Genomic DNA, 27,977 nt, shown 5'->3' on the forward strand with positions numbered 1-27,977 from the left:
CCACGCCCGGCCTACTGGGAAATATTTATACCACCGGATTTGTATCATTTGCCCTTTTCTCTAATGTAAATACATTCCTACCATGGAATGTATCTAGCATTCTAGTAAGTTGAAGCCAACTGGCTCACAACGGTCCAGAATGAACTAGGAAAGATGAGGCAGGCTGAGCTAATGCTGGACCAAAGGGTGAGAAATAACCTGTCTGCACATGACTATCCCCTGACCTGTCGACTGCCTGCAAACCAGCTCCTCACTCCTCCTGATGCCGGCTCGCAAACAGGCCCTTCCGCCCCCAGACGGGAACTGTGTGACGACCAGGAGAGTCCTGGCCCTGACTCCTCCGTGGGAGCCTCCACACTAGCAGGGCCCTACACAGTGCTTGCAGTAGGTGTCTGAGCATGTCAGGAAGCAGAGCAAGGTGACCCCAGGAAGAGCGCCATGGAGGGCACCTGGAAGGGTCCACAGCGGGGCGAGCGTGCGGCTCCCCAGGCACACCCACTCACCGCGGGCTGAAGGGCGGGCAGCGGCGTCTCAAACTGCGGCTGGATGAGCTGGAGCGGCTCATGTTTCACGTTTAGCTGCTCGTGAGCCCTGTGTAAGACAGAAAAGCAGGGATCAAGGAGGCGGAGGCAAAGCACAGCTAACGACCACACCAGGGCTCTGTGTCCAAGATGGCGCGCAGCACTAGCTCAGAAAAACGTGCCGACATGTTGTTTTATCTAATGAAATGAGCGTTTTAGGAATCTTCTCTACCGTGTCATCTGGTGTTATTTATTGACAACCGAAAGGAAAACTCGTTTCTCTTCGGCTCGCCCTCGGCAGGCGCTCAGTCTGTGCACCAGGCAGCTCTGCCCAGCACCAGCACAGTCAGGAGCAGGGCAGCGGGCAGAGCAAGGAGTGCCGGGGACTTACACACTGTAGACAAAAACTGCCAATATGCTACAGGGATTGAGAAGTGTTAGGAAGGAAAGCAAGTCAGGGGAGGGAATCAAGAGAGAAAAGGGGCTAGGAGTGTGGCTTGCCAGAGAAGCCCTGTGTGAGGGAGGGAGGAAGTTATCCAGCTACCTGCAAAAGCGTCCCCGGCCCAGACAAGAGGAAGAAGAGGCAGAGGCCTTGTCACAGAACAGCAGGCAGCCGGAGGGGTCACCGTGGAGGGAGAGTGGCAGGAGCGAAGTCACGGGCTAATCTCACTCTGTGCTATTTTAGAAGAATAAATATAAATCTGTAAAAATGGGACTGAACTACCTATTTCTAGAACGCTCTGGTCTGAAGACTCTGTGTGTGTGTGTGTGTGTGTGTGTGTGTGTGTGTGTGTGTGTGTTTATGTGTGTGGTACTCGGAATGGAACCCAGGGACATTCTATCTCTGAGCCACACCTCCATCCCTAGTCTATTCATTCTGTAATTTAGAAACAGGGTTTCACTAAGTTGCTAAGGGCCTCACTAACTTGCTGAGGCTGGCTCTGAACCTGCCATTCTCTTGTCTCAGCCTCTTGTCTAGAGTACTGGGATTACAGGAATGCGCCACCATGCCTGGCCTAACTGATTTTAACTTAGAAAAGAGAAATTATCGCCGGGCGTGGTGGGCACGCTTGTAATCCTAGCATTTGGGAGGCTGAGACCTGAGGATCACGGTTCGCGGACAGCCTCAGCTACATAGTGAGGCCCTCCGCAACTCAGTGAGACCCGGTTTCAAAATAAAGAATAAAAAATAGGGCTGGGGTGTAGCTTGGAGGGGTTCCATCCCCAGACCCGCAAAAAAAAAAAAAAAAAAAAAAAAAAAAAAAAAAAAAAAAAGAAAGAAAGAAAAAGAAAGAAAAAGAAAAAAAAAAGAGAAATTATTATTCTTTTTTGTATTGGGGAATTGAACTCAGTACTCTCAACCCCCAGTAGTCCAGCGGGGATGGAGCTCTGTGTCCATCTTTTAACGTATTCTTTAATCTTCACACAGTCATATATACACACGCCTTAATGCCTGGCTGCCGTCTAGAGAATAAACTCCAAAACGCCGAAGACTTTTGCTACTGGGTTCCCTGAGTCACGGGGCCTGTGACAGTAAGTTGCCATGTATTCTGGGGAACAGGTGCATAAGAAAGGCAGCAGGATAATGGCAGTGCGCTCCTCAACTCCACACATACTCACCAGATGCCCACTATGTACTGGGCTCTGGGCCCAGACAATGAGGATTCTAGGTTGGCAACGTGGCTCCTACCCAGGCTGCCCATGTAGTGGGCAAGGAAGATAAGGTAAACAACCCTCTCTGTGGACAGTGAGATCCAGAGATTAGAAACGGAGAAGAGAAAGAGCCGGCACACACTTGTCGTGCTAAAATTTGCGAGGCAGAGACGCGGACAGCCTCAGCTACCTAGTGAGGCCATCCGCAACTCGGTGAGACCCTGTTTCAAAATAAAGAATAAAAAAAAAATGGGGCTGGGAGTGTAGCTCAGAGGTAGAATGCCCCTGGGTTCCATCCCCAGTACCACAAAAAAGAAAGGAACGAAGGGAGGGAGGGCGGGAGAAAGGGAGGGAAGGAGGCCTCAGCCCCTCCCTGCACCACCCTGTCCACATGTCAAGTCCTCCTGGCTCCTAGAAAGCTGCTCCCTCCGCAGGCCACAGCCTGCCCTGCAGCCACCTTCCCCAGCTTTTGGCGCAGGCCCTCTTCCCTCTGGAGCTCAGGTCCTCTGAGCTCGACTCCCTCCAGCCTTGTCCCTGATGTGCCCACCTTCTCACCGCCGCCCCAATTGCCTCCTCTGGCTCGTCAACTCTGAGCTTCGGCTCCACCTGCCCATCCTCACAGGAGCCCTCAGCCCTTAGACCGAGGGTCCTCAACAGAAGCCCTCTCTCCCCTTCCCTACGCACTCTGCCAGGCGGCAGCGTCCCGCCGCCCAGGGGTCCAGGAGAGTCTCTTGGACTTGCCCACAGCCTCTTGGATGCTTGCGCCACAGTCGCTTGGATTCTTTTCTCCCCACCCATATCCTAAGAGCGCCGCTGCTCCTCTTCCCTTCCAACCCTCCTCACCCGCTGCCCGACTCTCAACTCGCTTCTTCACCTCTGTGTCTCCTGATTCCAATTAACTATACAAACTGCTGCAAGACGGTGTTTTGGCCATTGCTGGAAAAGACTCAAACTTCCCTAGTTTCCTACTCATAACTCTGGCCGTCAGCGTCAGCTGCTCAGTCACCAGCACCACAACAAATACACAGAGCCCTGCTCCCACCTTGGGAAAATACTGGCCTTTCTTTCTTATGTATGTATGTATTTATTTATTTGCAGTACTGGAGATGGAACCCAGGAGCATTCTGCCTCCAAGCTATACCCCCAGCTCTATTTTTTATTCTTTTTTTTTTTGGTGTGTGGTCCTGGGGATGGAACCCAGGAGCTTTCTACCTCCAGGTTATCCTCCTGAACTATTTTTTATTTTATTTGGAAACAGGGTTTCACTCAGTTGCTGAGAGTCTAAGTTACTGAGGCTGGCTTCAAACCTGTGTGATCCTCCTGTCTCAGCCTCCCAAGCGCTGGGATTACAAGCGTGCGCCACCATGCCCGGCTTTTTATTCTTTATTTTGAAACAGGGTCTCACTGAGTTGCAAAGGGCCTCACTAAGTAGCTGAGGCTGGCCGTCAATCACAGCCTCCCAAACTGTCCTTTCTTTAAACCTCAGTTTCCACATGTAGAACGAAGCTCATTCTAATGCTGAGGCCTGCTGAAAACATTCAGGAACATGACCACGTAAGTGCCTGCGAGTGGCCAGCCACAGCGGCTTCTGCGAGCATTCCTAGGAGACTCTGCTAAAACCTGGGTGACACAGGAGAGGCTGGTCACCCAGACACTGGCCTCAGAGCCGGAACACGTAGGGCTGAGAACTGCTGACAGTCCCCACACCACCCTCACACTCCCACCTCAGTCTCTCTGCTGATCTCACTATAGACCCGAGACCATGTTTCTTTTGTGTTTATTTTCAATTTTTTTTTCTGGTGGTACTAGGAATGAAACCTTTCAATCCCTGAATCCCAGCCCCAGCCCTTGGATTTCAATAAGTTACTGAGGCTGGCTGCACACCTGTGATCCTCTTGTCTCACTCCCAAGTACTGGATTACAGGTGCGTGCTACCACGCCTAGCGGAGAACATATTTTGTTTGCCACTTCTGCTGTGATCCTACTAGTTCCCAGACTCATGTTTCTTTTCTTTCTTCCTCCCTCTCTTCTTTCTTTCTTTTCTTTTTCTTTCTTTCTTTCTTTTTTTTTTTTGGTGGTACTGGAGACTGAATGTAGGAGCATTCTACCTCTGAGCTATATTCCTATTTATTTATTTATTTTTTGGTGGCACTGGGGGTGGAACCCAGAGGCTCTCTACCTCCGGGCTATACTCCCAGACCTGTTTTATATTTTATTAGAAACAGGTCTCACTAAGTTGCTGAGAGCCTCACTAAGTAGCTGAGGCTGGCTTTGAACCTGTGCGATCCTCCTGTCTCAGCCTCCCAAGCGCGGGGAATTACAAGCGTGCGCCACCACACCCAGCTTCTTTTATTTTTATATTTATTTATTTATTTATTTATTTATTTATTTATTTATTTATTTATTTATTTATTTTGGTGGTACTGGGGTTCCCGGAAGCCCTTCTATCTCCGGACTACACTCCCAGACCTATTTTTACATTTTTTTTAAATTTGGAAACAGGGTCTCCTAAGCCAGCGCACGCGCGGCTGGCTTCAAACCTGCGCGATCCTCCTGTCTCTGCCTCCCAAGCGCGGGGATTACAAGCGTGCGCCACCACGCCCGGCTTTATTTTTATTTTGAATCAGGGTCTTGCTAGGTTGACGAAAGCCTCACTACTTGCTGAGGTTGTCCTTGAAACTGTAATCCTCCTATCTCAGCCCTCCAAGTGCTGGGATTACAGGTGTGTGCCACCATGCCCAGCCAAGCTCATGTTTTAAAACCAAACAGAGAAGAGATTGCAGTGCAGCTCCAAGAGCCTCAGGTACTGACTTGATGACCCTGGGGAGGGAGGTAGTATCCAGCTGGTAAATGGACAGGTCGAAGAGGGTGGTGAAGTCTCGCGGGTTCTCGTCCCCTTCCTGGAGACACACTCGGAGCCGCTCTGACAGTGTGGCTGTGTCGGGCAGCATCATGTAGTCAGAGATCTGAAAACAACCAGAGGGGTCCTTTTAACAGAGCAGGAACGAGAGCCAATTCTGTTGCGCCCACACTGTTTTAGGTCTCAGTCTGCTATCCCTATGCTCTCCTGCCAAAGGGGTTCACTGTTCTTCATCACTGACAACTACATCTTGTTTTTATTTTTTGCGGGTCTGGGGATGGAGCCCAGGGGCATTCGACCTCCAACCTACATCCTCTGCCCTATTTTTTATTCTTTATTTTGAAACCGGGTCTCACTGAGTTGCAAATGGCCTAAGTAGCTGAGGCTGTCTGTGAACCACGATCCTCCAGTCTCAGCCTCCCAAATGCTCGGATTACAAGTGTGCGCCACCGCGCCTGACTAACTAAATCTTAAGCAGGCCATTTTCTTTGTGTGTGTGGTACTGAGGATTGAACCCAGGGGCATTCTACCTCTGAGCTATACGCCCAGCCCTATTTTTTATTTTTTGTTTTGAAACAGAGTCTCACTAGGTTGATGAGAGTCTTACTACTTGCTGAGGCTGTCCTCAAACCTAAAATCCTCCTGTCTCAGCCTCCCAAGTATGTCTCAGCTGCCCACATACTGAGATTACAGGCATGTGCCATCATACCCAGTCCTAAGCAAGCCACTTTAAGTAGAAAGAGGAACCAAACTCCCTTGACTAAAACTCAAGAATGGCCAAGGCCAAGCCTCCTGCCCAAGCAGGTGCTAACACAGCTGGACACACCTGCTAACTGGTGTCCTTTTAATTTCCTGACCTGTCATCTCGACTACTCGGCGATCGCCTCTCTCCCTGGTCTACTCACACTCCCTCCTTCCACGACAGTGCTTCCCTTCCGTCACTTCAACCATCCCAAACAATTTTCCTCTAAGCAATTTAGTGGCTGACTTTATTTTAAACTTTAGTGAGAAAACAGACAATAAAAGACAGTCTGCAAGCCAGGCGCGGTGGCGCACGCTTGTAATCCCGGTACTCAGGAGGAAGAGATAGGACCGTAGGTTCACAGCCAGCCTCAGCTACTTAGTGAGGCCCTCCACAACTTAGTGAGACTCTGTTTCAAAATACAGATTTAAAAAGGGGCTAGGGGCGTAGCTCGGAGGTAGAATGGCCCTACGTTCAATTCCCAGTACTAAAAAAAAAAGGAAGTCTGCAAACTCCCAATGTAGTGTGCACTCCCATCAGCATCCAGGCCGTACTGTCTGACCCTCTCATGTCAGCTGCCCACCCTGTGATGCCAGCAGAGGGCCCCAGGCCGCCCCCTAGGCAAGGACGCCTCCAGCACTGCTGAGATTCCTCACGCATGGCGTGGGCTCTGTGTGCGGAGTGGTAAAAGACCAGAAAGACCTTAATGTCCATCAACTGGAGACTGGTTACAACAGTACAGTGCTTTCAAACAATGGGAAAACAAAACCAAAAATGACTAAAAAAGAAGAGAGTTCTTTTAAAGAACAGGGACTAATTTTCAAGACATATTGGCAATTTTAAAAAGCAAGGTGCTAGCCAGGTGGGGTGACGCATGCTTGTAGTCCCAGCACTTGGGAGGCTGAGACAGGAGGATCACAGGTTTGCAGGCAGCCTTGGCAAATTAGTGAGGCCCTCCGCAACTTAGTGAGACTCTGTTTCAAAATAAAAGAATAAAACAGGGGTGGGGATGCAGCTGAGAGGTAGAATGCCCCTGGGTTCCATCCCTTTACCACGCACACTAAAAAGTAAGGTTTTGGTAATGTACATGCATAGTGCAATCAATATTATTTGCATCAAAGAAGGGGAAGTAGAGTTAGACAGTATCTCTGGATGAACTTAGAGGAAAGTACTAAGATTATCATCATTGCAGCTGGGCTTAAAGATAGAAGAAATACTACTTACTGTGTGTGCTTTTGATTTCTAAACTATAATATATTACCTAATCAAAAAATAAAATTAAGCCGGGCGTGGTGGCGCACGCTTGTAATCCCAGCATTTGGGAGGCTAAGACAGGAGGATCGTGGTTCGCGGACAGCCTCAGCTACTGAGTGAGGCCCTCCGCAATTTAGATTCTGTTTCAAAAAAAGAGTAAAAAATTGGGCAGGGGGTGTAGCTCAGAGGTCAAATGCCCCTGGGTTCCATCCCCAGACCCACACAAAAAAATTAAATAAATAAAATAAACTTATTTATTATTTTGTGGCATGGATTGTACCCAGATGCATTCTACCCCTGAGCTAAATTCCCAGCACTTTTCATTTCTCGTTTGTTTTTTGTTTTGTTTTGTTTTGTTGCAAGTCTGGGGATGGAACCCAGGGGCATTCTACCTCCAAGTTACACCCCCTGCCCTACTTTTTTTTTATTCTTTATTTGGAAACAGGGTCTCATTGAGTTGCAAAGGGCCTCACTAAGCAGCTGAGGTTGTCTGCTAACCACAATCCTGTCTTAGCCTCCCAAATGCTGGGATTACAAGTGTGCGCCACTACACACACCTGTTTATTTTAAAGCAGTGTCTCAGTAGGTTTCTAGGAGTCTGGTGTAGTTGCTAAGGCTATTCTTGAATGTGTGATCCTCCTGTCTCAGTCTCCCAAGTACTGGGATTATAGGCAGAAGATGCCATTGAGGCTTTAAATTTAGGTTTAGGCTGGGCATTGTGGTGCAATTCCCAGTACCAAAAGAAAAAAAAAGAAGAAAAATAAAACCTTAGCTCTTCACACACACAAAAAAAGTTTTTTTTTTTTTTTTTGGTGGTACTCGGGGTGGAACCCAGAGGCTTTCTACCTCCGGGCTATACTCCCAGACCTTTTTTTATTTGGAAACAGGGTCTCACTAAGTTGCTGAGAGCCTCACTAAGTAGCTGAGGCTGGCTTCGAACCTGTGCGATCCTCCCGTCTCAGCCTCCCAAGTGCGGGGATTACAAGCTTGCGCCACCACGCCCAGCTCCAAAAGGTGTTTTTATATTTCTCATATTTCTTTTTTTTTTTTTTTTTGCAGGTGTGGGGATGAAACCCAGGGGCATTCAACCTCCAAGCTACACCCCCTGCCCTATTTTTTAATTCTTTATTTTAAAACAGGGTCTCACTAAGTTGTGGAGGGCCTCACTAAGTAGCTGAGGCTGACCACAAACCGCAAACCTCCGGTCTCAGCCTCCCGAATGCTGGGATTACAAGCATGCGCCACCACGCCCGGCTTATTTCTCATATTTCTGAAAAAAGTGTTTTTCTGTGGATAACTCATTTTAAAAGTTTGGCCCAGAATTTTTTTTTTTTTTCTGCAGTACTGGAAAGGATTGAACCAGGGGTATTTTACCTTCTAGCTACACACTCACCCCTATTTTTTATTTTGAAACAGGGTCTCACTAAGTTGAGGAGGGCCTCCCAAGTTGTTGAGGCTGGCTGTGAACATGAAGTCCTCCATCTCAGCCTCCAGGTATTGGGATCACTAGTGTGCCTGCCATCATTTCCAACTACATTTTTTTTTCTCTTTCTTTGCAGGTCTGGGGATGGAACCTGGGGGCATTTTACCCCCGAGCTACACCCACAGCCTTATTTTTTATTCTTTAATTTGAAACAGGGTCTCACTGAGTTGCAGAGGGCCTCACTAAGTGGCTGAGGCTGTCCGCAAACTGCGATCCTCCGGTCTCAGCCTCCCAAATGCTGGGATTAAAAGTGTGCGCCACCATACCTGGCTTTATATTTTGTTTTTGAAACGGGGTCTTGGTAAGTTACTGTACCTGTACACTGGCCTCAAACCTGTGATCCTCCTGCCTCAACCTCCCCATCAGCTGGAATTACAGTCCTGTACCAGCTCAGAAAGCATATTTTAAATTCATATATATATATAATAAATTGGTCCTATAAAGTCATCTACAAAATACACATGTATAGCCGGGCATGGTGGCGTACGCCTGTAATCCCCGCGTTTGGGAGGCTGAGACAGGAGGATCTTGTAGGTTCAAAGCCAGTCTCAGCTACTCAGTGAGGCTCTCAGCAACTTAGTGAGACCCTGTTTCCAAATAAAAATATAAAATAGGTCTGGGAGTATAGCCCGGAGGTAAAAAGCCCCTGGGTTCCATCCCCAGTACCACCAAAAAACAAACCAAAAACACATGTATAGCATATATGATATATGCTATACATGTTGGCTCCTACCCCAATTACTTCTATGATTTAATTATAATTTTTTTGTATGTGTGCTGGGGATTGAACCCCATGGGTATTCTACCCCATGTTATACCCCCAACCCTATTTTATATTTTATTTGGAAACAGGTTTAATTTGCTGAGACTTGCTAAATTGCTGAGGCTGGCTTTGAACCTGCAATCCTCCTGAGTCCCGGGATTTCAGGTGTGTGCCACCACGCCCGGCTTTTGATTTTTATTTTCTACAATGTGTCCTTCACCTCTCCCAAAGCATCACCTTCCATTTATCTTATAGATAAGTCAAAACAGACATAAATTCCTTCCAAATTGCTGGAAGTGGTAGTAAGACATTCCTCCAGCGATGCGCAGCCTCCCACCTCTGGGTCCTCAGCATCGATCTGGTTTAGGCGGATGTCTCCTGTTGTGAGCCACTGGAAAACCACGTCCTGCATTCAGAGTGCAAACACAGAGTTAGACACCTGGTTCTCCGAGAGAGCTAAAGGTTAAGATCAGAGAATCAAATTAATCAAAAATAATAAAGGGGGAAAGACTAATCCAGAGACTCAAAAAAAAAAAAAATACCTAGCCTTTTTGTTTGTTTTGTTGGTACCAGGAATTAAATCCAGGGACATTCTACCTCCGAGCTATACCCCTAGCTATTTTTATTTTTTAATTTGAAAAAGGGTCTCGCTAAATTGCTGAGGCGGGCTGCAAACTTGCGATCCTCCGGTCTCAGCCTGGATTCAACCGCCAGTACCAAGAAAAAAAGAAAAGCAAAAAAGAATCCCAAGAATACCTAGATATCTAGATTTCCTAGAACGTTCCTAGAGATATAGAGACACTGGGACTTCATGAAGATGCCACAGAAATGAGATCTTGAGCAATCAATACTACAATGATAAGGCTGAAGAATTACCCTGCATTACTGGGCACACCTTCCTCGGGCAGTGACAGTCAGTGGGATCCCACACAGACAGCTCGGGCATGCACTGTGAAGACATCTGCTTACTGCTCTGTCCTCTTACGTAAGACAGGCGTCCTGTGCACTACAGAGCAACGCAATGGCTCAGCTTCACGGCCCTCATCGGCAGTGCCCAGTCCTGCACATACCCCTTCCTAACTACTGTACATGCTTTTATTTTATTTTATTTTATTTTATTTTATTTGTGTCTGTGATGCTGGGGATTGGATCCGGGGGCATTCTACCTCAGAACTAAATCCCAGCCCTTTTTACTTGGAAACAGGGTCTCACTAATTTGCTGAGGGCCTAAGTTGCTGAGGCAGGTCTCGAACCTGCAAACCTCCTGCCTCAGGTGCGTGCCTGCTCATGCTCTTAGCCCTTCATGTCCATCCACTCTTTACTCCCTTAATTCAGCCTTAATGTTTCTCGCCTGGCTGATTTCACCAGCACCTACTAGCTCTGGGCTGCCTCCTCCTCGCCACATAACTGACAGAGGGCTCTGTGCCTGAGGCTGCCGCAACCCTACAAGGGTTCCCTGTGGCTTTCATCATAGAAAGGTCAGGCTACTTGGCTCTGCATGTGAGGCCCCTGCTGATCTTGCTCTTCACCAGTTCTCTAAGGGACAAGACTCATCTCAACGTGGCGTGCTTAGACATATCTTCTGCCCAGGCACAGTGGTACACACCTGCAATCCCAGCACTTGAGATGCTGAGGCAGGGGGATTATAGGTTCAGAATCAGCCTCGGCAACTTAGTGAGGCCACGGCCAACTTTGCGAGATCCAGTTTCCAAATAAGAAACAGAAAGTGCTGGGGTGTAGCTTGAAGATAGAATGCCCCCAGTTTCAATTTCTACTACCACACCAATAAATAAATAAATAAATAAATAAATTAATTAATTCTAGATTTACTAATCTGCCACTCTATGAACTACACATTTTTTCAAAGCAAGGACTATGTCTGATTCAACTTTGTATTCTTAGTGCCTGGCACTCAATGGGTTCTGAAGAGCCGGTTTTACATGAGGAAAAGACGCTCATCAGTATTTTTTAAATGACATAAAAATCATACACATTAATTGATGAGAGAGAAGCACTTGCCATGATTTTGCTGTTTTCTTCTTTATCCAAGTACTGGTCGCTGAACATGTGGCATGAGCCGAGCACGGCCAGCTTCCCGCCTTGGTTCTACTGATGACAAAACAGTATCAGAATCTGGGATCCCGCGCACCGCGGCATCCCGGGACCGCCAGCACCCGTGTGACGTGCCAGCGCGTGCCGGCCACGTCAGGACTGCGGCAGTCTAGAAACGCCAAGTTTGAGAACAACGGCATTTTAACCTGCCTCTCATTTTAGACACGTTCATATTCTCATTATTTCACTTTAACAAAAAGCAGTGTAAGCTGGTTCTGCAGCCTTTTCCCATTGCTAGTTAGCTTATAAATGAAGATCATAATTTTTTTTTTTTTTGACAATGCTGAGGATAGTCCAGGCCTTATTGAACATGCTGGACAAGTGCTCTACCACTGAGCTACACCCCTGGCTAATCCATGTGTTATAGTAGAGACTGAACCCCAGGGCATTCGACCTCTGAGCTACACTCCCAGACTTATTTTATTACTTTTTCTTTTTTGGGGAATAGGATAGCTACGTTGCTGAGGGCCTTGCTAAGTAGCTGGGGCTGGTTTTCAGTCTGTGATTCTCCTGTCTCAGACTTTCAAATACTGGAATTCCAGACACGTGCCACCATGCCCAGCTTGTGGCTAACAACTTTAACGGAAAAAAAGGTAAAGTAAAATCAAACAAAAAAAATAAGATCTTACGTAAGAATCTTAATAAGAATCTTAACTGAATAGTAGTTAAGTAATATAATGGTAAGATCTTACATAAGAATCTTAATAAGAATCTTACATAAGATTCAAATAGGAAATTAAGCCACAAGTATGAAATAATCACAGAATTATCATCTGATTAATAAGATGTCAATATTGGTCATTTTTAACAAATTAAAACAAAATACTTAGCTGGGTGTGGTGGCGCACACTTGTAATCCCTGCGCTTGGGAGGCTGAGACAGGAGGATCACACAGGTTCGAAGCCAGCCTCAGCTACTGAGTGAGGCTCTCAGCAACTTAGTGAGACCCTGTTTACAAATAAAGAATAAAATAGGTCTGGGAGTGTAGCGCAGAGGTAGAAAAGCCCCTGGGTTCTACCTCCAGTACAAAAAAAACCCCACTAAAAACAAAACACAAATTTTGACTTGTACCAAGTTAAAAGCAAGTGATTCAGCCGGGCGTGGTGGCGCACGCTTGTAATCCCAGCATTTGGGAGGCTGAGACATGGAGGATCGCGGTTTGCGGCCAGCCTCGGCTACTTAGTGAGGCCCTGTGAGACTCAGTGAGACCCGGTTTCAAAATGAAGAATAAAAAATTGGGCAGGGGTGTAGCTCGGAGGTCGAACCCCTGGGTTCCATCCCCAGACCCACATACACACACACACACACACACAAAAACAAGTGATTCACAGGAAAAAAAATGACAATACGATTACTATTCCATAGTCACTGAAAACAGGTGGGCTATTGAGAAGAGAATATGAACACGGGAGAACCGGACAGAAAGCAGAGGACTGAATGGACCGCATCCACAGACGTAAGTAAATGCCACAAGGGAAATTAAAAGCCTTCTCTTGCCTACTATTCAGTCAGGCCTATGCTTTCTTTTCTCTTCCTCATTTGTTTCAAATAGATTATAAATCTTCCTTTACTCTTTTCATTCTGTTCTGACAGAAGTTCCACCTGTGTCTGCTCCTTCCTTCCCCAGCATTTGCCTGTAATTGGTTCCAATTAAATGAGTAGATAGCTGGGTCAGTGGCGCAGGCCGGCAATCCCAGCACTTGGGAGGCGGAGACAGGAGGATCGCGGGTTTGAGCACAGTCTCAGCAAGTAGCGAGATTCTCGTCAACCCAGTGAGACCTTGTTTCCAAATAAAAATAAAAAATAGGACTAGGGGTATAGCACAGAAGTAGAATGCCTAGAAGTTCAATCCCTAGTGTCATAAAAAAAAGTACTTGTATTCTTATTTGCATCTCTTGACAAGTCTCAAAAAATAGAAAGGGATGGGGATTTAGCCTAATTGAACTTAGACTAACTGAACCGCTACGTTCAATTTTCAGTTCTGAAAAAAAAAATTTTTTTTTAATTAAATATGCTGGGCGCAGTGGCACACACCTGTAATCCAAGTGCTTGGGAGGGTGACGCAGGAGGACTGCAGGTTCATGGCCAGCCCTGGCAGCTCAGCGAGGCCCTGCTTCAAGGTTAAAAAATAAAACAGGGCTGGGGGGTGTAGCTAAGAGGTAAAATTCCTCTGGGTTCAATCCCTAGTACTATAAAATATAAATAAGAGTATGTATTTCTTCTGGATAAAAAGTTATTTTAGAGCTGTAAAGCAGACAGCTTCATGCTATAGTGGAAAAGCTTTGGACTTAGAGTAAGAGGTAGGTTTAAGACTTGACTCCATTAATTACTGGATAATCCGCTCTTTTCCCATGAGTAATATGTAGCTACCCGAGAGACTCACATGAAGACCAGTGAGAAAATGTGCGAAACTCTCATGTACAAAATGGGAAAGCAGTTTCTATTAACTGTGTGTGTGTGTGTGTGTGTGTGTGTGTGTGTGTGTGTGTGTGTGTGTGTGTGGTGTTACAGAGGATTGAACCCGGGGGCATTCTACCTCCGAGCTACATTCCCCATCTTATTTTTTATTCTCTATTTTGAAACCGGGTCTCACTGAGTTGCAGAGGGCCTCGCTAAGTAGCTGAGGCTGGCCACGAATCTATGATCCTCCTGTCTCAGCCTCCCAAGTGCTGGAAAGCATGTGCCACCGTGCCTGGTTTCTTATCTCAATAAGAAAAATAACATATACTTGTACCTAAGAAAGGCTGTACCTTTGAGTGATAGAAGGCCAGAATGGGCCTGTTGAGTGGGAAGCAGACAGAGCCTGTCGACAACACAGCCACTGCTGGTTTCATGACACTCAACGTGGCACCAAAAGGGTACACAAAGGTGAGAGCCCTGTAAGAAATTAAAGAGACAGGCAAAGTTTAAAAAATGAAATTTAAAAATCTGAAAATAATCTTCGTGTTTCCTACACAACACTCTGATTCAGCATCAGACACAAATTTCTTCTAAGCTTTGGTTTGTTAAGTCAAAAACTGGGACAATTCTAGCTATAAGTTTAATAAAGTATTTTATTTTTTAAAATTTTTTTGGTGGCACTGGGGGTGGAACCCAGAGGCTTTCTACCTCCGGGCTATACTCCCAGACCTATAGGTTGCTGAGAGCCTCACTAAGTAGCTGAGGCTGGCTTCAAATCTGTGTGCTCCTCCTGTCTCAGCCTCCCAAGTGCGGGGATTACAAGCGTGCACCACCACGACTGGCTTAATAAAGTATTTTAACAAACATAAATGTAAATTAACAGCAAGGTACAAATAATTGTAACTGGAAAAACTAAAGTCGCCCAGATGGAAGGGAAGGAGAAAGAGAGGCCTTATCTAGGAACTGACTTAGAGCTAATCATGGGCCAACTCCGGATAATAATGTCTTCTCAGGTAAATATTTTCTTCTTCCTTAGATTTGGTTGGAACACTCTCCTTGAAGTCGGAGCTCCACAAGAGAGCCATACGAAGGGTGAGCTCTCAGAACGGAGAAGACAGAGCTCTCATGACCAGAGCACAAGTTAGAAACTTCCAGGTGGGCGAGCTGTGGGGGGAACACTCATGAGGAACCCCCAGTAGAGCTTTCTATTTTCCTTTTCCTTTAGACCACGAGAAGCTTCTTCTTAGCGGGATTTTAAAACTATTTCCTTCCAGTGTTAGCTCTCTCCATCCCTCAGCCAAGTCTCATCTACCCTCTGACTTTTGTGGTCCCACCAAAGGAAAGGGTAGCACCTGGCCATGGACTCCGTTCTCCCCATCTGCCCGAGCCCAGCAATACCCTGGGAAGGGGGGAGCGCAGCCAGAGGAGGTGGGCCCGTGACCCTGGAGAAGGGGAGGTAGTGACAGAAGCAGTCACAGGGACATCAAAACACACGCCTCTCCCCCACACCACACTCCCCAGTGCGGCTGGCTGCATTCCTTCTATCAATTTTATTGTTACTTTTTTGTTTTGTTTTTGGTACTGGGGATTGAACCCAAGGGCATTCTACCTCCTAGCTGTACTCTCAGCATTTTTTTTTTTTTCTGAAACAAGGTCTCACTGAATTACTCTGAACCTTGCTAGTTGCTGAGGCTGTCCCTGAACCTGTGATCCTCCTCTCTCAGCCTCCCAAGACCTGGGATAACAGGTGTGCGCCACTATGCCCAGTTTGTTACTGCTTTCTGACCATTTTTTTCTTATTCATTTATAAGATCTCCATGTGTTACAAACGTTTTCCCCAGTCTATCTTTCTACTTTAAGATATATTATCCCAGCCGGGCGTGGTGGCGCACGCTTGTAATCCCCGCGCTTGGGAGGTGGAGACAGGAAGATAGCACAGGTTCGAAGCCAGCCGCGCTGGCTTAAGAGACCCTGTTTCCAAATAAAAAGTATAAAAATAGGTTTGGGAGTGTAGCCCGGAGGTAGAAGGGCTTCCAGGAACCCCAGTACCACACACACACACACAAAAAGATATATTATCCCATAAAAGTTAGCCAGGCATGTTGGCACATGCTTGTAATCCCAGTACCAAGGAAGTTGAGACAGGAGAATTGCAGGTTCAAGGACAGATTCAACAAGTAATGAGACTCTGATTAACCCAGTGAGACTCTGTTTCAAAATAAAAATAAGGCTGGGAGTATACCTCAGAGGTAGAATACCCCTGGGTTCAATCCCCAGTACCATGAAAAAATAGATAAATAAAAGTTGACCTTTTTATGTAGTTAGTTTTAATAACTAAAATTATGTAGCAGTAAAGCAGAAATAATAAAAAATAAGCAAACAATATGAATTAGATCAAACTCAAAATATATGTGGGAGAAGCCAGGCGTGGTGGCACACACTTGTAATCCCAGCATTTGGGAGGCTGAGACAGGAGGATCACAGTTTGTGGACAGCCTCAGCTATTACTTAGTGAGGCCCTCTACAACTCAGTGAGACCGTTTCAAAATAAAAAATAAATAGGATTAGGGGTGTAGCTCAGAGGTAGAAAGCCCCTAAGTTCCATTCCCAGGACCATAAAAATACACACACACACACACACACACACACACACACACACACACACACACACGTATATATGGGAGGTGGGAATTATGCCAGGCATGGTGGTGGACAATTGTAATCCCAGCATTTGAGAGGCTGAGACAGAAGGATCATGGTTTACAGCCAGCCTCAGTTACTTAGTGAAGCCCTCTGCAACTCAGTGAGACCCTGTCTCAAAAAAATAAAGAAAAAAAAGGTGTAGCCCAGAGGTAGAATGCCCCTGGGTTCCACCCCCAGTTCTGCAAAAATAAATAAATAAATAAATAAATAAAGGCATTTAAAATTATTTGGAGGTGGATGGCATAATTTTTGGCTATTTGTAGAAACATTTCCATTATCATACCACACCCCAAACTATGTTCCAGATGGTTTGAAATTTTATATTAAAATGAAACCATAAACTGGGCGTGGTGGCGCATGCTTGTAATCCCAGCACTTGGGAGGCTGAGAACTGAGGATCGCGGTTCGAGGCCAGCCTCAGCTACTTAGTGAGGCCCTCTGCAACTCAGTGAGACCTTGTTTCAAAATAAAGAATAAAAAATAGAGCTGGGGTGTAGCTTGGAGGTAGAATGAGCCCAGGTTCCATCCCCAATGCCTAAAGAAAAGAAAAGAAACCATAAAGCCAGACATGGCAGTACACACCTCTAATCCTAGTACTTGGGAGGCTGACAAGAGGATCACAAGTTCAAAGCCACCCTCAGCAATGTAACAAAACTCAGCAACCTAGCAAGACTCTGTTTCGAAACAAAAAATAGAAAAAGGGGCTGGAGGTGTAGCTCTGGGTTCAATCTCCAGTACCACACAAAAAAGGAAGGAAACCATAAAAGTACCAAAAGTCAATATAGGTAAAATTTTATACTCTTAAGAGTAGCAAACATCTCTTCTACATTTAATACTCAAAGAAATTCAAGCTAAGTGAGATATCATTTTTACTAGAACACTCCCAGCTGGCAGGAAGGACAAAGGGCACGTTCCCGGGGGCTGTAAGTGCTGCCCAGGGCCGGAGAGGTGATTCTGCGTCGCGGGGCATCACATTGGACAAGGCGCCAACTGGAAGCCTCGGACCCAGAAATCCCAATAGAAGAATCCACCTTACTAAAGTCCAGCACAAGCACACAAAAACAAACAAAAAAAGGCACACAAAAAACAACAACAACGAAAAAAGCCGAGATGCTCACTGCGCCTTGATTCATAGCAAATATAAAACTTCCTGACAACAGCATGAAGCAGAGGTTAAAAGTACAGCCTCGGGGCAGCCGGCTGCACTGAATTCTAAGTTGGAATCTGAGCGATTACCTCTGTGTATCTCCTCTCTTTCTAGGGTTGCTGTGGAGATTAAATGAGGTACACATGCCTGTTACACAGTACATGCTCAATAATGTTAGGTATTATTACAGCAAAATATTAAAGCTACCTGTATGTCCAATAGGGGAGTGGCTAGATAAAATATATGCATTCAATTAGACATGCCCAATTGAATCCAGTCACTAAAAGGATAAAGTACTGGTCTGTATTTCTAAATAAGAAAAAAAAAAAAAAAAGAAGTCCAAATTCCACACTGCTAAGACTGGTTATCTCCAGGGGAGGGGCATGGATTTATAATGTAGAACTTCTACTTCTTCCTTTTGAACTGCTAAAATTGGAGGGGGGATTGGTAATAATTACTTTTATAACCAGGAAACTCTTTTCTTTTCTTTTCTTTTCTTTCTTTGGTACCAAGGATTGAACCCAGGGGCATTCTACCTCTGAGCTACACCCCCAACCCTGTCTGTTTCATTTTGATTTGGAAACAGGGTCTCCCCTAAGTTACTGAGAATCTCACTCACTAGGTTGTTGAGGCTGTCTTCAAACCTGCGATCCTCCTGTCTCAGCCTCCCAAGTACTGGGATTACAGGCGTGCACCACCATGCCCAGCTCTGGAAGCTCACTTTGAAAAAGAAAACTGTTCAGAATGACAAACCCACCCTCCTCGGTGGCCTCCAGTGGCCTAAGAAACACTTACTGGGCGTTATTTCCGCTGTTCTCCTCGTCAATGATTCCAGGCACAGCCTTTCCTGCAGCTCGGCTAATTTCCCTTGAAGAAAAAAATTAAAATTTAGTAAACAAAACAATTAATAGTAAACATGAACTAGACACAAGAATTTGCTGACTTTGAGATACAATTTTTAAATATTAAAGTACACCCACATCTTTCTCAGGAAGTTTGCAAAAGTTAACATTAAAGCCAGGCGTGGTGGCGCACGCTTATAATCCCAGCATTCGGGAGGCTGAGACTGGAGGGTCATGGTTCGCGGACAGCCTCAGCTTCTTAGTGAGGTCTCTGCAACTCAGTGAGACCCTGTTTCAAAATAAGGAATAAAAAAATAGCTTGGAGGTTGAATGCCCTTGAGTTCAATCCCCAGACCCGCAAAAAAAAAAAAAAAAAAGTTAACATTAAAATATTAGGCTCAAGCCACAGAGGTGGTAGCACATGCCTGTAATTCCAGTACTTGGGAGGCCGAGATAGGAGCATCAAAGGTTTGAGGCTAGCCTTAGCAACATAGGAAGACTCACAGCAACTTAGCAAGACCCTATTTCTTTTTCTTTCTTTTTTTTTTTTTTGCGGTACTGGGGTTCCTGGAAGCCCTTCTATCTCCGGGCTACACTCCCAGACCTATTTTATATTTTTTATTTGGAAACAGGGTCTCCTAAGCCAGCGAGGCTGGCTCCAAACCAGCGCGATCCTCCTGTCTCCGCCTCCCAAGCGCGGGGATTACAAGCTGCGCCACCACGCCCGGCTCAAGACCCTATTTCAAAACAAAACAAAACAAAACCACACTGGAGGTGTAACTCAGAGGTCGAACGTCCCTGGATTCAATCCTAGTCTCTCATACACACATACTTTGGATCAGTTCCTTTCTCTTGAGTCTCAAGGAAAGGTCCCTATCCTTGACCCACATTTCAGACCACCCTCAGAATCAGCAGAGCACCTGGCACATGGAAAATTTGAGTCAGATGTACATATTTTTGAACATGAGAAGGCTCACAGGGGCAGCTGAGATTGCCCCCTCACACATACATTTCCCACTTCTTAAAAGCCTCCGATCTATGTTTTAGGACAGCTCAGAGAAGGCTGTCTTTCCTGGCTCCAAGAGTTGACCTAGCGATGCCACGGGGCCAGTCCAGGGCAGGCACTTGGCCTAGGCCAACTCAAACAGATTGAGTCTCGGGACCACTCACGCTGGGGATGCTGGGACCAAGGCATGCTCTTGCCCTGGACCGTATGACATTCACACACAGATCTGGGAACTGTTCCAACCAGTCAGCCACACACACAGGACTCGAAGCCACGAGGACTAGAGAGGGCTGCAACTAGAGCCCTGACAGCATGTTCTTTCAGTCGGTCCAAAGCCAGCCCTATTTCTGGGATCTTCAATTATACAAACCGATAAAGTTTCTTTATTGTTTAATTCTATTGGGACAGAGTTTTTTGTAAACTGCAATTGAAAATACCCTGACAAAGCATTCTGGAGGCTGAGACAGGAGAACCACGGGTCAGCCTCGGCTACTACTTAGTGAGGCCCTTTGCAACTCAGTGAGACCCTGTTTCAAAATGAATAATAAAAAATAGGGCTGAAGGTATAGCTCGGAGGTTCAATGCCCCTGGGTTCCACCCCCAGTACCACCAAAAAAATAAAAGTAGGAATCTAATCTGATGAATAAGAAATGGAAGTATAAACCACGCATAGTGGTGCATGTCTGCAATGCATGTACTTGGGAGGCTAAATCTGAAGGACCACAGGTTTGAGGCCAGCCTCAGCAACTTAGTGAGACGCTGTTTCAAAAGAAAAATAAAACAGGGCTGAAGGTGTAGCCAGGTAGAATGCCCCTGGGTTCAATCCCCAGTGATACCAAAAAAGGGAAGTAATAATATAATAAAAATTATAATATAGTACATTAAAGCAAAAAGACAAGAAAGGAATATAGGGCAGTGAAAAAATGTGTAGGAAGACATGAGAGGAGTTGGGCGGGGCGGCACACACCTCTAACCCCAGAACTTGGGAGGCTGAGATAGGAGGATCGCAGGTTCCCTGCCAGCATGAGCAACCTAGCGAGGCCCTCTGCAACTTAGTGAGACCCTGTTTCCAAATAAAAGAATAACATAAGTCTGGAGGTACAGCTCGAAGGTAGAATGCCCGAGTCCCATCCCCAGTACCACCACCAAAAAAAAAAAAAAAAAAAAAAAGACACAGGAGCCATTTGCTTTTTAATGTGCTTACCTGTTCAACACACCATTGGAAACCAGAGCTTCTTTAGGATGGAAATACTTATAATATACATTTCTAACCACAGCATCTTGTAAGGAAAAAGAAACATACATTTTAAATTAGAAATAAGTTTGATATTACAGACTCATAATTTTTTTCAGTACAGAGGATTGAACTCAGGGACAATCTACTGCCAAACTACACCCCCAACCCTAATTTTTATCCTTTATTTTGAAACAGGGCCTCACTAAATTGCAGAGGGCCTAAGTCGCTGAGGCTGGCCACGAAGCTACAAGCCTCCCCTCCCCAAATACTAGAATAACAAATATGTACTCCCACACCCATTATATGAATATTTTGACCTTCAAGGAACCCCGAAACTTTCATGCAATCCCTCATATTTTATCAACGAAAGAAGTCCATGTCCAGAAAGTTCTAACTGCTGGTGATGCCAGAAGGCTGGACCATATGACCTCAGTCCAGAGCTTTCTCCATTGTACCAGTGGGCCCAGAGAGCTACGATGTGAACAATAAATAGGAAATCGCTGCCTCGGTCTAAAATAGTAACAATAATAATTACCATTATTAACCATGATTCCATATTCTTCTAGTAGAAAGTTAATATTGGTATCAAATCTGGACTCTCCCCCTTCTCCTAACATCACAAGGATATCTCCACCACCGTCAAGGTACTTCTTCAGAACTTCAAACTATGCAAAGAAGAAAAGGCCAATCTAGGAGCATGCTCAAAAAATTTTGTCCAAAATACCTGTACAATGAATAAGCCGTTAACTACTAGAAAATAAACACTTCACATGTATATGGCATTTAAATATAAATGCATAGCCAGGCGTGGTGGTGCACGCTTGTAATCCCTGCGCTTGGGAGGCTGAGACAGGAGGATCGCACAGGTTCAACGCCAGCCTCAGCTACTTAGTGAGGCTCTCAGCAACTTAGTGAGACCCTGTTTCCAAATAAAATATAAAATCGGTCTGGAAGTATAGCCCAGAGGTAGAAAGCCCCTGGGTTCCACCCCCCAGTACCCCCCCCACACACACAAATAAATAAATAAATGTAAATGCATGTGGAATAACATAAAGTATATTCTCTATGTAGGTTTTCCCAGGCTCGTCTTGGAGCATAAAGCTCCAAATTCTGTGTGTGTGTGTGTGTGTGTGTGTGCGCGCGTTACTGGGAGTGGAACCCAGGGGCTTTCTACCTCCAGGCTATACTCCCAGACCTATTTTATATTTTATTTGAAAACAGGGTCTCACTAAGTAGCTGGGGCTGGCTTCGAACCTGTGCGATCCTCCTGTCTCAGCCTCCCAAGCACAGGGATTACAAGTGTGCGCCACCAAGCCTGGCTTAAGTTCCAAATTCTTAAACTGAACTGCCATTTTTCAAAACTGACTATCTGGAGAGCAAACCAAAAGTGGGGAACAACTAGCTGAAGGAGACTCAGAGATGTCCACTCTGCAGCAGTCCTGGCCTCCACCTACAGATGCCAGCTGCACCTGCCCTTCCCTGACAACCAAAAGTATCTCCAGATACTGGGGGGGCAACACCACCCACCTGAGGACCACTGATCTAGCTCTCCCCGCACCGACCAGGGAGAGCAAGGTGGTGGCATTCCACGCCTCCCCATGGAGAAATTCTGTTCAGGGTCATTAAACAACTACACCACTGAGAAATGTAAGTTCTTTGCTTATTTTCTGGAAAGTTCCCTCTTGCTCTCAAAGCTGGGGGAGGGGAGAAAATCTAGAGCTCATCTTGCATTCTACCTCTGAGCTTGAACTCAGCGGCCATCCACCTCTAAAGTATACTCCCAGCACTCTTAATTTTATTTTTGAAACAGAGTCTTGCTAAGATGCTGAGGCTGGCCTCAAACCTGCCATCCTCCCATATAAGCCTCCTAAGTAGTGGAATTATAGGTGTGCACCTTGATGCACGGTCATTTTAATGCTTTTTACCTATTGTTCAACACATGGTTAACACTCTAACACTGTTGTGTAACCACCCTCCAGAATTCTTTTCATCTTTCAAAACTGAAACTCAGCCAGACATGGTGGCCCATGCCTATAATCCTAGTACTTGGGGGGAGACAGGAGAATCACAGGTTCAAAGCCAGCCTCAGCAACTTAGTAAAACTCTGTTTCTAAATTTAAAAAACTATAACACACACACACACACACACACACACACACGTGTGTGTGTGTGTGTGTGTGTGTGTGTGTGTGTGTGTGTGTGACTGGGGGTCTACCTCAGAGGTAGAAAGCTAGCTCCTGGGTTCAATCCTCAGTACCCAAAAAACAAAAGCCCTGAAATTCTTTACCTGTTAAACAACTTGCCCTCTTCCCCAAGCCCTTGCAATTACCACTCTATTTTCTGTCGCTATGAATCTGACTACTCACAAAAGTGGAATTATACAGTCACGTGGCCTCAGTTCACTTGGCATGATGGCCTTAGGGGTCACCCATGTTGCCGCATTTGTCAGAATATTTTCCCCCACCCCTTCCCTTCCCTCTTCTTCTCCTCTCTTTTCTTCTCTTTCTCTTTTTTTTTTTCTCTCTCTCTCTCTCTCAGGACTGAATAAGGGGCATTCTACCTTTGAGCTCCAGTCCCAGCCAGAGTCTCGCTAGGTTGACAAGAGTCTCACTCCTTGCTGAGGCTGTCCTCGAACCTGAACACTGCCTGTCCCTGCTTTCCAAGTACTGGGGTCACAAGGATGTGCCACCACGCTTGGCTCTTTCTGATTTTTATTTTGAAACAGAATCTTACTACATTTCTGAGAGTCTCACTGAATTGCTGAGACTGGCCTGGAACCTGCAATCCTCCTGCCTTAGCCTCCCAGGCCCTGGGATTATAGGTGTACACCACTGTTCCTGGCTAACCCCTCTCTCCTTTCTACAGCCGAATAGTAGGTAAATACCATATTTTTCCAATATGGTATTCCAGTAGTAGGTAAATACCATATTCCATAGTAGGTAAATACCATATTTTTCCTATCTATCATCTGTAAACAGACACTGGGCTGTTTCATCCTTCTTCTATTGTGAAAAGCACTATGAACAAGGTTATATGAATTCCTATTTAAGATCCTGCTTTCAATTGTTCTGGATGTATACATAGAAGTGACTCTGTGGGTAATATGGTAATTCTTTTTTTAATTGTGCACATGCACGTGCGCGTGTGTGCGTGCGCGCGCACACACACACACACACACACACACACACACACACACACACACTGGGGATTGAACCTAGGGACATTCTACGTCCAAACTACACTCCTAATCCTTTTTATTTTTTGTTTTGAAATCGTCTCCCTAAGCTGCAGAGTCTCACTGCATTTCTGAGTCTGTCCTCAAACCTGGGATCCTCCTCTCTAAGCCTCTTAAGGACTAGGATTACAAGAGTGTTCCACTATGCCCAGCTTCATATGGTAATTCTATCTTTAAGTTTTTTGAAGAACTGCCAGGTGGTTTTCTATTAATGCCTTCATCACTTTACATCCCCCTCAACAGTGTAGGAGAGTTCCAAAATTTTTTACATCCTCACCAACGTTTACACTTTGAAGGTTTTTTTTTGTTTTGTTTTTGTGGTACTGAGGATGGAACCCAAGGGCATTCTACCTCCAAGCTACAGCCCCCAGCCCCCATTTTATTTTTATTTTGAAACAAAATAGGGTCTTGCTAGGTTGATAAAAGCCTCACTACTTGCTAAGGTTGTCCTCAAACCTGTGATCCTCTTGTCTCAGCCTTCCAAGTAGTAGGATTACAGGTGTGTGCCACCATGCCCGGGACTTTGTAGTTTTGTTTTTTCTTTCTTTCTCTCCTTCTGGTACTGGGAATGGAACCCAGGAAAATTCTAACTCCGAGAGACACCCCAGCCCTATTTTTTTTATTCTCTATTTTTTTGAAACAGGGTCTCACGGAGTTACGAAGGGCCTCGCTAAGTAGCTGAGGCTGTCCTTGAACTGCAACCCTCCATCTCAGCCTCCCGAATGCTGGGATGACAAGTGTGTGCCATCACACCTGGCTTACTCTGTACTTTTATATGAATAAAATTTTTCCTATTTTCAAAGCAAAACCATGGCAAAGCATGACCAATAATTAGCCTCCCTATGTGTTAGCACATGATGAAGGCGAAGCGGCCACCTTGAGGTGAAGTGGATCTCACCCAGGACCTCAGAGCCCGGGCTCCTAACTACCTTCCTGTCGTACTCTATGAAGACTTCTTACCTCAGCCGCAGTAAATTTTTCCCTTGGCCCAGCTGTAATCCACAGTTTCACTCCAATTAGTTTCTCAGATGTGATTTCATCTTTTAAGCTAGAAAAGTTATTTTAAGAGCAAATATTAGAGCTATAATTTAAACCGATTTATGGATTATTTTAGCCTTTTGACTGTACAGAACCAAGGCCACAGTGGCCAAGAGATGAAGAAACTTAAGAGGAATAATGTTACAGCCTCTCTTCCAAAATGAGAATCCCTTTATTGGCCAACCAGAGTCATCTTGCCTCTGCTCAAATGCTCCCAACAAGCCAAGGTGTTCAAATTAAGTCACACTAAAGCAGAGTCTTCCAACTATGCAATCAGCTCTTCCGTGAGCTTATATGACTATATATTCATGCTCATTAAGAAAACAAAAAAGAAGCCGCGCGTGGTGGCGCACGCTTGTAATCCCAGCATTCGGGAGGCTGAGACCGGAGGATCGCGGTTCGCGGACAGCCTCAGCTACTTAGTGAGGCCCTCCGCAACTCAGTGAGACCCAGTTTCAAAATAAAGAATAAAAAATAGGGCAGGGGGTGTAGCTCAGAGGTCAAATGCCCCTGGGTTCCATCCCCAGACCCACAAAAAAAAAAAAAAAAAAAAAGAGATATTCTCATCTAATTATCATTTTTCCTTTCCCTAAAGTACTGACCCAAGTTAAAATATGGAGAATGTCTTCAACATCTTACAATATAATATATATGTAATTAGAATAATTTTTTGTGATTTGTGGAACAACTTAAATTGATTGCCAATTTTCAAGAGTTGTTTTAATAATAACTTGTTTGCATTTTAATAATCGTTAAATTGAGCTCCTCCTACCTAACCAGTCTAATATAAGAAAATTACGACTTTTCAGTTTTACCTGTAGGCTCTCATTATTACTTAGAGGAGAACACACACACACACACACTCACTCACTCACTCACTCACACACAGAGTCATGGTCACCTCTGAATCTTCCAATTACTCCGAAGTCTTTTCTGCATGGATTTGTAGCCATTGCTGGTGGTAAATACCTCCTTTTTGTATGCATTGAAAAGGATGGTGCTCCGAACCTCCTTCTCCATGGTTACCTTATGGAAAAAAAGGCAGATTATGAAAATAATATTCCAAAAGAAAGACCCTCAAAAGAATAAATCATTGCATCCCATTTCTAACTCATCAAAGAAGGGTACACAACTACAACCTATCCATGAAACTCTTACAATTTCAAAGGTTGAGTGAAATGCAATATCATAGCTGCAGAAAGCAAAGGCCAAACCAAACCCGGCCCATCCTGGCTTCAGTGTCTGCTTTGGGCTTCTGCGGACCCTCCCACCAGCCTATTTCCAAGGCCTTGTCTGCCATCACCCTATATAACCCTGTTTCCAATCTTTGTAATCTTCATAAATAAAATCCAGTAATCCTCCCTTTATCCACGGTTTGGCTAAGATTTCGGTCACATAGGTCAATTGTGATCTAAAATTTCTATTTTTGAGCTATACCCCCAGCCCTATTTTATTTTTATTTGGAAACAGGGTCTCACTAGATTAATGAGAGTCTCACTACTTGCTGACGTTGGCCTCGAACTTGCGATCTACCTGTCTCAGCCTCCGAAGTACAGAGATTACAAGCTTGTGCCATCACGCCCAGCCCTTTTCTTGTTTTGAGACAGGGTCTTGCTAAGTTGATCAGGCTGATCTCAAATTTGCAATGGTGCTGCCTCTGCCTCGCCAGGAGCAGGGATTACAGGTATGCAACAATGAGTGGGTCATATTTCTGCTTTTGCCAAAAGGATAGACTCCTAGGAAAAAGGAAAAAGCTCCTTCTGACATTTCATAGCTCTTAAAGGAAGAGTGCAATCAAAGCTAGACGTCAGCTGACAGCTTACTGAGTTCAGCCCTTGGTGAAAGCAGCAGACCTGGGGTCCTGTCCTATTAGAATTACTCAGAAATTCGCTTCCTTAAGAATAGGAAATGACTTTAAAAACAATAGTGATAACATTAAAAACAACGTTTAGATAGCACTGCCCAAATATCCTCGCACTTTCTATTCAATAGTCTTATCAGTCAAATCAGTCTTTTCCCAGATAAATGATTAAAAGACCTGGGGTCGCCAGACGTGGTGGCGCGCTTGTAATCCCTGTATTTGGGAGGCTGAGACTCGAGGATCGATCGTTCTCCACCAGCCTCGGCAACTTAGTGAGACCCTGTTTCAAATTAAAGACTAAAAATTGGGCTGGGAGCGTAACTCAGAGGTAGAATGCTCTAGGGTTCAATCCCCAGTTCCGCAAAGGAAAAAAAAAAAAATCAAGGATGGTAGCAACGACAGTCAAGAGCCTATGATTTTACAACTCCTCGTCCAGTGCTCTTTCTTACGCAGCAGGACGCCTAAAAGTCCGTGCAGTCGGAGAGGATGGAGATTTGGGTCCCGTTCGGGATCCGGGGCCCTAGGCTACCTAAATGTAGGGGCCCTCGGTGTACCCCAGCAGAGTTCTGTGTCCAGAAGACGGGCCCCGAGGCCTCGAGGCTGTCCGGCTCGGGCGCCGCGACCCCCTGGGCCGCCCCAGCGCCCCGCCGGCCACTGCAGCCGGACCCCTTCCTACCTGAGGCCCAGTGCCCACCATCTTCACCTGACACCGCGCAGCATCGCGCCGCCAGGTATCCAAGGCCGCTTAGCAACCGCGGCGGCGCGCCCGCGCGCAAGGAGAGGGCGTGGCCCGGGGCGCAGAACTACTACGTCACGGCGCGGCGACGGCCGAGGTCACGTGGGCGCCTCGGGGGCGGGGCCGCGCCGGGCTGTACCATGACTACGAGTGCGGGTAAACGCAAACAGATCGAGGGTTAACTTTCCACCCAGAAGCAGCTCATTTTGTTCTGTTCTGTAAAAATGTTATTGCTAAAAACTGATAAAGATGGTAGGATCCAAGGACCCAGAGCTCGCTGCACTCGGAGGGTGGAAATTATAAAGGTTGCCGGCGGCGGAGGGCGCGGCGAGGAGCGCCCAGCCGGGACCCCCAGGGCGCAGGCGCAGAACGTCCGGCCGGGGC

The 27,977-nt window shown here is 45.8% G+C and overlaps 1 protein-coding gene across 1 annotated transcript in view; it reads right to left on the reverse strand.

The window, feature by feature from the left end:
* Positions 1 to 27,554, reverse strand: part of IFT52 (intraflagellar transport 52) — a gene marked incomplete at its 5' end in the record, with an annotated part of 37,499 nt that extends 9,945 nt beyond the window's left edge. The window contains 11 exons of the mRNA XM_080716266.1: positions 504 to 591; positions 4,986 to 5,140; positions 9,614 to 9,682; positions 11,296 to 11,382; positions 14,139 to 14,265; positions 18,434 to 18,505; positions 20,691 to 20,766; positions 21,259 to 21,388; positions 24,919 to 25,006; positions 25,898 to 26,022; positions 27,534 to 27,554. Of these exons, the coding sequence (XP_080572392.1) occupies positions 504 to 591; positions 4,986 to 5,140; positions 9,614 to 9,682; positions 11,296 to 11,382; positions 14,139 to 14,265; positions 18,434 to 18,505; positions 20,691 to 20,766; positions 21,259 to 21,388; positions 24,919 to 25,006; positions 25,898 to 26,022; positions 27,534 to 27,554 (1,038 nt within the window). The remainder of the gene's footprint in view (positions 1 to 503; positions 592 to 4,985; positions 5,141 to 9,613; positions 9,683 to 11,295; positions 11,383 to 14,138; positions 14,266 to 18,433; positions 18,506 to 20,690; positions 20,767 to 21,258; positions 21,389 to 24,918; positions 25,007 to 25,897; positions 26,023 to 27,533) is intronic.
* Between the last annotated feature and the right edge of the window lie 423 nt (positions 27,555 to 27,977).

The sequence above is a fragment of the Muscardinus avellanarius genome (genome assembly GCF_963383645.1).
Source record: "Muscardinus avellanarius genome assembly, chromosome: 19".
NCBI lineage: Eukaryota > Metazoa > Chordata > Mammalia > Rodentia > Gliridae > Muscardinus > Muscardinus avellanarius.